The 14,788-nt window shown below is 33.0% G+C and overlaps 1 protein-coding gene across 7 annotated transcripts in view; it reads left to right on the forward strand.

Moving 5' to 3' along the window:
* Positions 1 to 14,788, forward strand: part of nej (CREB binding protein nejire) — a 33,130-nt gene that overhangs the window by 13,649 nt on the left and 4,693 nt on the right. For all 7 annotated transcript variants that reach the window (XR_012467253.1, XM_074182339.1, XM_074182334.1 and 4 more), the window contains 13 exons: positions 742 to 1,296; positions 1,438 to 2,067; positions 3,044 to 3,457; positions 3,560 to 3,849; positions 3,908 to 4,065; positions 4,983 to 5,093; positions 5,605 to 6,382; positions 6,445 to 6,603; positions 8,176 to 8,409; positions 8,544 to 8,915; positions 8,974 to 9,385; positions 12,380 to 12,616; positions 13,382 to 13,683. Coding sequence is in view for 6 of the 7 variants with exons in the window: in XM_074182339.1 (XP_074038440.1) it covers positions 742 to 1,296; positions 1,438 to 2,067; positions 3,044 to 3,457; positions 3,560 to 3,849; positions 3,908 to 4,065; positions 4,983 to 5,093; positions 5,605 to 6,382; positions 6,445 to 6,603; positions 8,176 to 8,409; positions 8,544 to 8,915; positions 8,974 to 9,385; positions 12,380 to 12,616; positions 13,382 to 13,683 (4,652 nt within the window). In the remaining variant the exon portion in view is untranslated. The remainder of the gene's footprint in view (positions 1 to 741; positions 1,297 to 1,437; positions 2,068 to 3,043; positions 3,458 to 3,559; positions 3,850 to 3,907; positions 4,066 to 4,982; positions 5,094 to 5,604; positions 6,383 to 6,444; positions 6,604 to 8,175; positions 8,410 to 8,543; positions 8,916 to 8,973; positions 9,386 to 12,379; positions 12,617 to 13,381; positions 13,684 to 14,788) is intronic.

Genomic DNA, 14,788 nt, shown 5'->3' on the forward strand with positions numbered 1-14,788 from the left:
CATTTTATTGAAATATTATTTTATCTAAGTAACACAAAAATGAATTGATAACAGAATTGAGTTACTAAACTTGTTTGATTACATATTTAAAATATTTACAAAAAAGTGAGTAAGTAGTTATTGATTCACAATGATATAGAGCAGCTTTGACACTGACACTGCATTGGTAAACAAAAATGAACAGCATAGTATCGTCTATAACCTTTTGTAATTAAAGAGTTGCACTTCGACATAAAAGTTAAAAAATATCACTTTTCTATTTAAGATTTTTTAGACAAATGAAGTAGAATGTAGCATTTGAAAAAGTAAAAATGACGGTACACAAATTAGTGAAAATTTTCTATTTTTGAATTTCGTCATCCTGTGAGTTGACGTCATAGCGCCGCCATATTATATTGGAGAAAATGGCTCCTATCCTACCATTTCGAATGGAACATGGACGCATGTTATATCGTTGAAAAGAGACTTATATCTGATCGAATGGTCAAAAATACACAGGTTTTTATTTGAAATTCTTGATTTGTTTTTATTTCCAGTTAACCCTGTATAGATGTTCAAGTGTTTAATCATTGAAAATATTGTCTTTGATGTACTATACCTGTATTCCGTATTTCAAATTTCTTGCCTCATGAACAAGTGAATGCACCTTGTACTGGTATAACAGTATTGTGTTTTCGTTGATATTATAAATACAAAATGTACTATATCTGTTTCTTGATTCATCATCGATTACTATTTCAGGTAATATGAGATGTTTAGCTCCACCCGGCCCAGCTGCTCCCAATGTATCTCTACCTTTGAATAATGATCCCTCTTCCAACTCGGCTCAAATTCAAGGTGTTGATCAGACTGCTGCCAGCTTACGACAAAGCGTAAATAGTGTGATGTTTGGTCTTGCTAGTGGTGCAGAGGCAGTCAATCAAGGTTTGGTAGGCCAGTTGCCAGGAGGTTTGCAACCGGGTCAAGTGACTGCATCTCCTGTAGCTGGAACTAAGGAGTGGCATCAGTCTGTTACTCCAGATCTCAGAAACCATTTGGTGCATAAGTTGGTGCAGGCTATATTTCCTACGCCCGATCCCCAGGCTCTGCTCGATAAAAGAATGCACAATTTGGTTGCCTATGCAAGGAAGGTAGAAGGAGATATGTACGAAATGGCCAATTCGAGGTCTGAGTACTACCACCTACTGGCAGAAAAAATCTACAAGATTCAGAAAGAGTTGGAAGAAAAAAGACAGAAGAGAAAAGAACTGCAATTACAACAGCAGCATACACAGCCTATCAGACCAAATCTTCAAGGTGATTAACAAATTTTATTGATGATTTTTTTTTCTTTTATGTGCACATTGCCTTAATAATTGTTTATATTTCATAAAAAATGCAAATGAAAACAAGTACTCAAATTATGTGAAAAGTAAATACCTTCTCTCCAAATTTAAGGAATGGGACCGAGACCTCCAGTACCAGGTAATATTCTTCCGGGGCAACAGCAGTCCCCTGCCCAGACCCAACCAGGTTTGAGAAGCAGTTCCCCATCTCTCGGCGGTCCTCCTCTAGGAGGTCTTGGTGTTATCAATCAACCTGGAAACCGATTACTATTCTCTACTCAACAGCCCACTCAACAAACCGCACAACAGCCTCAGCAAAATGTTGGTTTACCAGGGCCCAGCCCGAGTCCATCGAATCCTGGTCTGTCGCCATTTGGAAATCCTCTTTCTCAAGGTAGTACCACCACTTCTTCCAGCAACCAGTTTCCTACAACAAGCAATGGACCTGTCAGCCTTCCTCAAGTGTCGCCTAGTGGACAGAACTCTCAAGCAAATCATTATGGAGATATGTTGAAGTCCAGTCGGATATCTCCTTCACCATCGAGTTTTGTTCAACAATCGCAAAACTTGCAACCGGTTTCTGCTCAGAATGGCAATAGAATACCTACCACCAGTTCAGATTCGGTACTCACTCCACATGCTACAACTGCAGGTCCCAGGTCAGTCAGTTCTTCCAGGGGGGCTTCCCCAGCACCAGCAACTCCGATTCAGGCCTCACCGTCATCAGTTGCCGCCAGTATGGGTAAGTGTATATTCAAGTTTGTTTTCTACAAAAAAAAATTTGAACTTTTTTCTTGGGGCCAAATTTTTTTGTATGGTGTTCCACAAGAGTTCATGTCAGAACTTTCGTCATGGACTGTCTTTATAATTAACTCATGTGCTCTCTAAAATCAAGAGAAAATATCCATGGTTTTGGTAATAATAATAATAGGTTAGTCTATAGAAACACAGTTTTTAGACGTGTCAATAGTTTTCCAAAATAAGACTTGAAAATACATGGAGTTGGAAAAAAAATTATACAAGTTGACTGTACGGTAAAACCATTGAATATTTTTTTATAAATTATTACTAGAATGGATGACATACAGATTCGTAAAATTTTATTTTATTTATAAAATGTTCAGGAGCTTACCAAGAACGTGAATTTATTTTTGTGAAAGGCATTGAAAAAATTGATTAATGTCCTAAATTCAAACTATCCTTTAGTCTAGCCAGGCTGTAGATGATCTTTATTGTATATTTATATGTTTCTAAAAATTTATATATCTTTAAAAACTATACCCTTTGCAGGGTAATTTCGTCTGCTGAGGTACTCGAATGGCAGACTAGTGACTTCTCAGCAGAGTTCATTAGTATGTGACAAGACCATATATTTTTTACTGTGAATAAAAATTAATTAGTTTTCAGATGAAGTGAATGTCATCACTGTTTATTTAAAATAGCTTTCAATATCTAAATATATAATTAATTCACATCCATTATCTGTGATTCATTATGAATTTTGACATGATTTTAAAACCAAGTGAATAAAGGTGTTTTCGGCTCATCCTATCACTGGAACTTAATAATTGCTATTCAGCATTTGTTTAATGTTTTTAAAGAATTTGGCAGTGAAGTTTTTGCTTGAAATGTTTGTAATTGTATTCATTGGAACTTACCAACTGAATTCTCTAGTGTGTACTTATTGAGAAGAATCATTAACAATTATCCACTTCCAGGAAAGGGCATGAGTAGTGCAGAGCGTGCTGCCTTAAATGCTCCAAGGCAGTCATCTCTGTCATCCCAAATGGCAGCGATAACTGCAGCAGCTGATAGAGATGAAGAATCCCCATCACCTCCTCGGGGAGGTAGTAAAGGAAAGTTGGAGCAAGTCAAAATGGAAGTTGGGGCAGAAGAGGGAGAGATGAATGAATCACAGATGGAGAGTGTGGGCGGCAAAGGAACGAGAAGTGAGATTAAAATGGAGATTAAGCAGGAGATTGCATCAGAATCGATCGGGGAACATGGCAATATGATAAAGGAAGAACCTGGCTTGGTGAAAGAAGAACCGGGCATCTCTGAAATCTCTGCAGATGTGAAACCCTCCGTTGATTCAACCAGCGTTGTAGCAACAAGCGAAAGGAAGAACAAGAGTGAGTGTTTCTAGATTTTATTCAAATTTATTGATTAGAAACCATTCATATATACCTTACTATTATCTATATCCAATATAATTAACTTGATTTCTGTATAAGAATTCAAACCGGATGAACTCAGACAGAAGCTGATGCCAACCTTGGAGAAATTATTCAGACAAGACCCAGAAAGTATTCCATTCAGGCAACCTGTAGATCCGCAGACTTTAGGTATCCCAGACTATTTTGAAATTGTTAAAAGGCCTATGGATTTGTCAACAATCAAAAGAAAACTCGATATTGGACAGTATGCAGACCCCTGGGAGTATGTGGACGACGTGTGGCTAATGTTCGATAATGCATGGTTGTACAATAGAAAAACAAGTCGAGTATATAGGTATTGCACAAAGGTAATTTTTTGAATGCTAGTGTGATTTTGAAATACCTGATGTTTGGTGTGATTTACAGCTGTCTGAGGTTTTCGAACAAGAAATCGATCCTGTTATGCAGTCTATGGGTTATTGTTGTGGTAGGAAGTATACTTTCAATCCTCAGGTGCTGTGCTGCTACGGTAAACAACTATGCACAATTCCCAGAGATGCCAAGTATTACAGTTATCAGAATAGGTATGTTTTTATTTACTTTTTTATTGTTTATTCATAGATTCATTTCGAATAATATATAAAAAGTAATATTTATTGAGTAAAGCAAGAAGATACTGAAAAAGTTAAGAAACAATTTCATATATATTTCATTTGCTTCCACATATTACTTGGATTAACGATGATCCTCAAGAGAGAAAATGTTTTTTCTAGTTAAATTTCTGATTTACTTTCAAAATCAGTTCATACGGTTTTATTAGTATTTTTGAAAAAAATCTATTGAATGTTTTTTCATGCCAAACATCCCATAAGCTGATGATTTACTATCAGAATGGTGAATTCTGATTTCCAAAATTATCAACCAAATTCTATCACTCACTAGTTAGTTGTGTTGTTAAAGTCATCTTGGAATTTTGTCAACTATGAGTATTGTCAATTATTAATTTTGTGAAATGTTCCTCTGGAAACTTCAACTTTTGAATATAAGATTCACAAACTTCTCTTTATCACCTTGGCTTATTTTACGAAAGTGTATACTTTTGGCTTCCTTAGCCGTTTTCTTACAATATTTCTTCATTGGTTTTCTGAGGAAGTAAGATTATTTACGAAAGTGACAAAATTGTTGGTTAATTAAAAAAAGAAAAAAACCTGCTTTTTGTTTCATGAAAACAAATCTGTATGCAAATTATAATTAAAGATACATTCTGCAAAAGTTGTAAAGTTGAAATTCAAGAAATTTCCATTAGTATCAATTGCAGAAATGGCTTTAAATTTTCAGGTCAGTAATAAGTAATAATAATCTTCATCATTGAAATGATGACAATTTGGATACTTGTTTATTTTTCTATTGTTTGGTTCATTGTGCAGTTTATTATTTGAAAATATGATATGAATTCTGTTGGTCTTTGCTAAATAACATGTATTTCTTTCTCTGTGCTCAGTATGAAAGCATATGGATTAGGATCTGATAGGTACACTTTCTGTCAGAAATGTTTTAATGACATCCAAGGAGATACAGTAACGCTAGGAGAGGATCCTACACAAGCCCAAACGTAAGTCTTGTTTATATTGCATAATTTTTTGTTATAATAATAATAATAATATTGTTTTGTAATATTTTTTATTCAGAAGTTAACAAATCTACAGATTCTCCATGATTGACATACCTTTGGTTCAATGCACTACTTCACAAGAAATCACTCAGTGATTACTGTCGGCAGTAAATCAATATATAGATTATTTTATTTTATAAATAAGGATTTACTGTACTAAAAACAGTGATAGTTATAAAAACTAAATATTTAATACTTCATGAATCTAAAACAACTATCAAAAAGCTTTATATTGGCTTTTACATTGCTTTGTCTGTAAAAGCAAATATAAAAATGTAGTATACGACAAAGTTCTGTGAAGTCCGATTATATCTTCTAAGCAAATCTCACTCTACAGTTTCTAGAGCTTTTGTAATTTCACAGAACATCCACTCTGAATATCAATATTTGTTACTAACTCACTTTGAAATGTGTGTCATTTCATTACCTCAGTTATATATATTTTTTTCAGAAATATAAAGAAGGATCAGTTTAAGGAAATGAAAAACGATCATCTGGAGATGGAAACGTTTGTGCATTGCAATGACTGTGGGCGAAAACTCCACCAAATATGTGTTCTTCATATTGAAGCCATTTGGCCCCTAGGTTTTATTTGTGATGAGTGCCTCGAAATCAAAGGACTGAAACGTCGGGAGAACAAATTCAACGCGAAACGGTTGCAGGTTACGAACTTAGGCATTTACATTGAAAACAGGGTGAATCTTTTCCTCAGGAAGAAAGAAGCTGGAGCGGGTGATGTATCGATTCGTGTTGTATCAAGTTCGGAAAAAGTTGTTGAGGTTAAACCGGGGATGCGATCCAAGTTTGTTGAAACCGGTGAACTTACAGGAGAGTTTCCATATCGGGCGAAGGCCCTTTTTGCCTTTGAGGAAATCGACGGTGTGGACGTTTGTTTTTTTGGGATGCATGTTCAGGAATACGGTTCGGAGTGTCCTATGCCAAACACGCGGCGAGTGTATATAGCGTACTTAGATTCTGTTCACTTTTTCAAACCCAGACAATTTAGGACTGCTGTGTATCATGAGATTTTATTAGGTTATATGGACTATGTGAAACAGTTAGGTTATACTATGGCTCATATATGGGCTTGTCCCCCTTCGGAAGGTGATGATTATATCTTTCATTGCCATCCGCTGGACCAAAAAATACCAAAACCCAAGAGACTGCAAGACTGGTATAAAAAGATGTTAGACAAAGGAATAATTGAAAGGATAGTTTTAGATTATAAGGTATGATGAAAATTTCATTTTTGATATTTCTTTTTTTAATCTATTTTGTGTGCTAATTACAGGATATTCTGAAACAAGCAATGGAAGATAATCTTAGATCGGCTGCCGATCTCCCATATTTTGAGGGAGATTTTTGGCCAAACGTTTTGGAAGAAAGTATAAAAGAGCTTGACCAAGAGGAAGAGGAAAAAAGAAAGCAAGCGGAAGCAGCTGAGGCAGCGGTAAGTTGTCCGTTACAAGCTTTTATTCAATTTGCAATGTTTGCATGTATGTCAGTTCTGGCCAAGCCTGGCAACTGAATTTCAAAGCACTTATTCTCATCCAATTGAGCTAAACTTTTGCATACTTGTTTAGTTTGGATGACATTCATAATTAGCTAAGTGACGTCATTCTACATCCAACAGATAATCTAGTTTTTTGTGCACTTCCATGGTATGGGTATCACATGAAAGGGCTTGCCAAAAAATAACATGATGTTACTAAGTGCAATATGGCAGACTGTCTAAGATTGTGGATTTTTTTATGCTCCCTAATGATATCCGTATCAAATGAACACTTTATTGTGAGAAATGTCCAGTGGAAATCTCACAGAGTGTTACTTGAATAATTCTAATAATTTTTTTTAATGAGCAAATCTTGTGACGAGTTTTCATATTGTATAATGTAATAAATTAATGTATTTGACGTAATTTGAAATTTTTCTCTTTTTTTAAGTGCTTATAAATGAATGTCCTGTATTTTTATTGGATTTTAAAATTAATCATTACACAACTTTGCAGTAATCAAAAAGTTAATTCGAGGAAAACTATTTATTTTTTGGCAAAAGTGTCCACAGGGGTGGACATCGGATCTCACACAAATTTGAAATGTGATGAATCATTGATGCTGATGAAAAAACATCGTCAACTTGAGTTTCCTTTCTAAATATGTACTTTCTATAAAAATTCATGAAACAAGTTTTTTACTTGAGGAAACATAACTGTATCTTACATTTATAACTAGAACAATTGTTTTTTTAGAACTGTTCTCCAATTTACGAGTTGCTTCTTTTTCTTTCATGGCAATTTGATTTGCTCACAAAATATTTTTGAGTTGAAAGAATTTCCTTTCATATGATTTTTTACTGGGCTGGCCCCAAAATAGCACCATGTGTTTATGGATACTAAGATCCTTTTCAACTTGTAAGCAATAAGAAATATACGAAGAATATTGAAGTTGAAAGTTACCAAAATAGTTTTTAAGATAATTTGAGTACTTTCAACCATGAAGTGTCAAACAAAAAATTGTTCAATATTGGCATTAGTGGAAATGTTCTCAAATGGTTCCAGAATTATTTAATCAATAGGAATATTATGTTCATATTGAAAATCATGAAGGTTCCTTTAAGAATATTACCTTCAGGCAATTGAAGGAACAACTGTTGAATATGGATTTGATTGAATATATATATATATATATATATATATATATATATATATATATATATATATATATATATATATATATATATATATATATATATTTTTTTTTTTTTTCAGTTATTTTATATTTTGTCTTAATGTGGCAACAGTTCTTCTGTGACAATTAACTTTTTTTTGAATAAGTTTTTTTTTATTTGAAAATTGTTCACATTTATTGAATATTTACTTTTTTAAGTTATTTTAGGTTAATGTTTAACTAGCTTTATAATCCCTACATAAAACATACATTAGGTTATAAATTTTGATCAACTTTTTTGAAATTGTCTTTCTAGTTTATTTTTATATCAGTTCAATAATTATTGTTTCTTGTAGATATTTTCATCCCTGGAAGAAAATGAGGTGGGTCCTGATGGAAAGAAAAAAGGACAGAAAAAGGCTAAAAAGAACACAAAATCGAAGGCAAATCAAAGAAAAAATAGTAAGAAATCAAATGCTCCTCAAAATGGTAATGATTTGTCTGCAAAAATATTTGCCACAATGGAAAAGCATAAAGAAGTATTCTTCGTTATTAGATTACATTCTGTTCAATCAGCTGCCAGCTTGAAGGTAAGTTACATGTTTTAAATCAGTTTTATTTTGCGGGGTAGTGGAATTTCAATAAATAATTATATATTATCTGTGTAACATTATGGTCTGTACCAAGATTTTTGTTATACTGAAGATAATTTCTGATTTTTCAGCCAATTCAAGACCCTGATCCTTTTATCAACTGTGATCTCATGGACGGACGGGACGCGTTTTTAACGCTTGCCCGAGAAAAACATTACGAGTTTTCATCTTTAAGACGAGCAAAATACAGCACAATGTCCATGCTGTATGAATTACATAACCAAGGACAAGATAAATTTGTATATACTTGCAACAACTGTAAAGCACATGTGGAAACTAGATATCATTGTACATTTTGTGAAGATTTTGACTTGTGCATTCATTGTTATGAGAAAGATGGCCATCCTCATAAGATGGTGAAACTTGGGTTAGACATAGACGATGGCAGTTCGCCAACAGACAGCAAAGCCAATCCTGGCGAAGCAAGAAAATTGTCTATTCAGGTAATTTATATTCTGTTGTTTTTGTTTCTTGTTATTCAATTGAAAATGTTTATTTTAGCGGTGTATTCAGTCATTGGTGCACGCTTGTCAATGCCGAGATGCAAACTGCCGTTTGCCAAGCTGTCAGAAGATGAAACGTGTGGTAACGCATACGAAGGTGTGCAAAAGAAAAACGAACGGAGGTTGCCCTATTTGTAAACAACTTATTGCACTGTGTTGTTATCACGCTAAACACTGCCAAGAAACCAAATGCCCCGTCCCATTCTGTTCGAATATAAAACACAAGCTCAAACAACAACAGTTACAACAGAGATTGCAACAAGCACAATTGCTCAGAAGGAGGATGGCAGTAATGTCCAAGACAAACTCGACAAATGCTCTTCCTTGTGCTACCAATGTGCCAATGAGTGGAGGCGTGGTGCAGTCAGTACTGCCAGGTTCGGTTAGTCCTGCTAGCACTATGAATACTGGTACGTATGGATTTCATTTTTTGTCAAAATATCTTCATTAAAAGGGTGAAGGATAGATACCGGCCACCTTACTACGTGAAATTTAAAACTCCTAACTTAACATCTTTTTATGACTTGTACCTCTCTAACCTACCCTGTATACACATCTGTGTGTTGTTTATGAGAACTCTAGAACAAGTGAAATCACTTCTTGTGCATTTCATGGAACAATCTGATTTGTTTCACAAGATGATTAGTAGAATAACGTCTGTTGAAAGATAGTAACGATAATAAATATGCTTCATGTCCATAGAGTTACCCTCATTGACAAAGCAAGTATTGTAGAAACTTAGTCAAATGTGAAACTCATTAATACAGTTTATTGTATGATTTTTCACTATGAAGGGTTTTACAAAAACCGTGATACGTGTTTCGCTATACAATAGCTTTCTCAAGCTTAAAATATTAGATTCTAGATGAGTATGTTATTCTTACTGCATAACATCCCCACGATAGTTTTTTACTCGGCGATAAAACGTATTTCTCAAATTTAAGGTTTTTTGTCACTATATATATTATTGGAACAACATCTAGAATTCTTAAAAATAGAATAACTTCACATAAAAGTGATATAAAGCTCAATAAGAAATCATGTGCATTAGCGCAACATTCTATAGAAACAGGACATAAACCAAATTACTCTAATATCACAGTTTAACATACAGAAAAAAATATTTCCAAACGCATTTTTCTTGAAATGGTTGAAATTAATAAGTCTTCTAATTGTATGAATAAGAGAACTGACATTGATAATCTCAGCAGTATATACAGTAACTTGCTGGAACTATACCAAAACTCATATTGATACCTAATAATGAAAATTGTATCAATCAACTTTCCCTTTAGAGTCAAAGATTATCAAATTATCATGCCCATTGAAAAATGACATTTATGTGAAGGTATGACATTTGTCAAACCAAAAAACTCCATTAATGTTTAACTTTTTTCGTCGATTTATATGTTCAATTAATTGTTTTTTACTCATTTTTACTGTAAGTATGATTTGTAATTTTATTCATTGGCAAAAAAACCCACAACTCAATAAATTATAGGCCCTGAAGAAGCTTCCCACTAGAAGCGAAAGCTTGGCAAAGTAAAGCAGAGTTTTTGATTTTTGATCTTTTGACTGAGAGACCCCGTTATTCCATTCTACTGTGTCATCTGCAAATAAAGTGAATGAAGCCTCTAAGTCAATGGTTGTTGAGTTCTTGATGTAAAAAAGAAATAGACTGGAACCCAATATCGGACCCTGTGGTACTCCGTTAGTTATATGACAGATATCAGATAAAGTGAAATATTTAATCACTTGACTTCTGCCAGTTAGATATGATCATTTATTAATAAATTCCTCGATTCCATGATGATACAGTTTTCTAGGCAAAACTTGAGTATTTTTGCTTGAAGTTAGTTATTTCTGTAACATATAAAAATTCTGTTACGCAAATTTTAACAAAACATTTTCATAATTTTGGCAAGTGAAGAAATCATCTTTATAGAGAGGGATTTTAATGGAAGTTTTTAGAAATGAAGAAAACATCCCATTTTGAAATTGACTCTGCTAATGAATCTAGAGCAGAAACAGAAATATTTTCCAGAATCTTAATTTATAATTCGTTAATTTTAGATATTGTTTTGTTTTTCAATGAATGTTTCACTACCTGAAACTCAGCAGTATCTAAATTAATCAGTATGTCATATGGAACTACAATATTTTTTGTCCCCAACTCAGCTTTTGAAGAAAAATAATAATGGTTTATATTATTTATCAGGATTGAAGATTCTATTTGTTTTTGTTCACCTCTGAAAACATTAATAATGTACCAAGTCTCTCGTTTTATTTTAGCTCTTTTAATATTCATATTGTAAACATTACATTTATCATTTTCAATCATTTTTTAATATATATTTTTATATTTTCAACGCAGTTATAAAATCGTTAGTGAACTTTTTTTAATGTGATTAAGTAATCCAAGAGCTCTTGATAAGCCACTTTGTTTAATCTTGACTTTTTAATAAGGACATTATTAATGAAAAATGGTGATAAACAGATATAGAAGGATTGATGATAACAATTAGGAAGCTACAGTGTTAGCCAAATGCATCTAGAAATAAAAAATGTTTGTTAAAATTGTTTGAATGTCATGGATAGTGTTATTTATTTTCATTGTATAGTCTTCCATACTTGAATTTTTTGCTGTTTTTGATTTAACCAATGTATGCTGAATAAAACAACTTCATGATCTGGTATTCCAGGGAAAGCTATAGTTCATGATGTGAAATATTCATCTAATTTACTACATACAAAGTCGATTATTGAAGTATGTACTATATATATCCTGTTATGTGGGTGGGTAATTATTCCTAATCACAACAGTAATTATAAGATTTCCACTTTACCTAGTCAAATTAGTATTGATATAATATTACAGCTATCTGGATATCAAGTGGAGATATCAGAAGTTTCTCAAAGAAAATATAAAAAAAAATTAGAGGAATACAGTTTACTACTAACATATTACCTTTTTTAGAATACTCTTAGTGACAGTAAAAGGCAATATTTCACAATTTTCACCTTTTCATAAATCTAATTAAAATATTTTTCACATACATTTTGTTACAGAGGTACCAATTCTACCTCAATATTAATAGATATATGTACATCACTGAATAAGTGATAACTTAAGTACTTCGCACCAACTTGTACAACTCTTTAGAATGGGGGCTTGTATATCTTACGCTAGTTTCTAAATTTGTCATTCTGTAGTTCGTTTCTAAGAAATATATGTTACTTGTTTTGGGGTTTTAAAGAACTTTCTCTAGAAATGTTACATTGTAAACGTGGTAGCTCGAATAGTTTTGAATCGGAATAAATTAATGCATAAATTAATACAGTATAATATATTATTTTGAACTTACCGTTTTCATCTATTTGATTATATGCTTTTTAAATTGAAGGTTTACCCAATCCATCAATGGGTATTCAAGCTCCACATCAAGCAGGTATTGGTTCGAAGCCAGGTACACATACCCCACCAGCGAATGTACTTCAAGTCGTCAAACAAGTGCAAGAGGAAGCTGCTAGGCAACAAGCTCCACATGTCGGTTATGGCAAAGTCACTCCTAATCAGGTTCCTGGACAGAGTATGCCTCCTCCACAAATAAGAAACATGGGCCATTTGGGAGCAGGACAAGGTAAGACTTCCTCATAAATATTTTTCTAGAAATAATGTCAACCGCTTCAATGATACTTCACTTCAATGACATTGACTAATCTCAAGTAGGGTGTAGGACTTTTATCACCATTTCTTTTTTCTAATCAACAAAAAAAATAGAAGACAGTACGATACTTTATTCTCAGTGGCGGTGCATAGCATTATTTGGGTCAATGAATTACTATTATTTATAATTCCAGTCTTCTGACAACATAATTTCGGTTGACCCTGTATTAATACATATTGAAACCATTATACCGTTGAATAGATGATTAGTAGACCTTTTGAATGAGGTGCCACATGACCCCTGTTTGCATTTAAAAAAATTGTCGATTACGTCATCACGCCAACACCGGTGACGAAACGTCTTTCATATGAATATCATGAGATGGGCCGTCAAAAATTAAAGTTGACCTGTTTTTGGATTTCTTCCGAAAGACGCTCATTTTGTAAATATCGAATTTATTCCATACATTTGCATCGTAATGTATATATATATATATATATATATATATATATATATATATATATATATATATATATATATATATATATATTAAATATTACATGAAGTCATGTTGAGTATCCTAAAGTCCTTTTTCTGTAAAAAATAGTATTAACGTAACAGTCTAATTTCAAAGTTCAAGTTAGTATTCATGAAGACATTTGTTAAGAAGTATTTCTTACCATTTCGTTGTTGATGTTTATTGTAGGATGATTCTTTGAAGGGTATTATTTGTTTCAGGTGGAAATCTCTTGCCAATGGAACAGTGGCAGCCAAGGTACGCTGGCGGTGGTGTTGCGCCTGGTATCCGACAATCTGTGCCACAAGTACTGCAACCAGGTCAGATGGGTCAACCACCCTTGCAAGCCAATCCGGCAGGTGTAAGGCCAGGTGCAGCACCCCCACCTATGATGCAAAAGCAAGCCCTCCAACAGCTCATGCAAACATTGCGCTCGCCTCAGTCTCCAGAACAGCAACAACAAATACTTTCGATACTTAAGTCTAATCCTCAGCTTATGGCAGCATTCATCAAGCAGAGACAGGTATTTTTTTGTTATTGTAATTTTTTTTCTACAATTTGGTGTGGTTAGTTTTTTCCTTGAAACAAGAATTACAGTGTGTAGGAAGAAGTATTATTCAGCCTTATTTTAACTATGCAAGTCTTATACAATTTTAATTTAAATAAATTAGAGCAACTATTCAAACTTCAGAATTGAGGAATATGAATAACATATCTTTCGTTATAAACCAATCAGCAATATGTAATCTACATTGGGTTGGTTTAGGGTGCTTTAACATTTCTTTTATTTTTTTCAATGATTTTCATCTACAAAATTGTTAATAAATCAGCACCATCATACCTTTGTGACCCAATTACATTCAACATAGAAATTAATGAACAATGATCTCGGAATAGAGATTATTTGCATATATGCAGGGTTAATAACTCCGGACATTTGAATTAACTGTTTTTTTAAGGCTCTCCAACCAATTGTATAAATTGCCTGTGAATGGTAGATCTGCCAAAAGTTTTTTTTCGTTTTGGAAAACAATTTTAATGTTATATTTTCCAAAATAATAGGCCTAATGTATTGTCATTATTTTCCAATAGCTTAATGATTGTGCATTTATCTGTGCACTTTTGAATTAACTTTACATGTACTATTTATTTTTATATTAAGATTTCTATTCAAATGAAATGAATCTATCTATCTATCTAATAACTTATATAAAATACTAACAGATACATGGCAATGAATATAATACTTGAAAAATTATAATAACTATTAAACCACATTTCAAACATTTTCCATCTGTTGAAGGACTGTTTAATTTCTCAGTAGGATATCTTGAATGGTAATTTCAGTTTGTCTATACTGTTATTCAATAAAGCTGCTAAGTTATAGCAGCTACCTTCAAATTTTCTAGTTGAGAAACTGGATATTGTAAAAATACAAATTTCTATATTATTATGAACAATAGATTGTCTTATTAATGAAGAGTCTGGAATTTTCAATATTATTTTGATATAATGATTATAAGAAATAATAGATTTGAATATTATACTCAGTTTTGTGAATTACTGGTTCTATACAAAGAGTCATATTCTTATTGCACCCCACACAAATATGTTGTCTCGTTCAAAAT

This window comes from Leptinotarsa decemlineata, unplaced genomic scaffold (assembly GCF_025532065.1).
Source record: "Leptinotarsa decemlineata unplaced genomic scaffold, Ldec_3_MD MMD2_tig00026328_RagTag_RagTag, whole genome shotgun sequence".
NCBI classification, from domain to species: domain Eukaryota; kingdom Metazoa; phylum Arthropoda; class Insecta; order Coleoptera; family Chrysomelidae; genus Leptinotarsa; species Leptinotarsa decemlineata.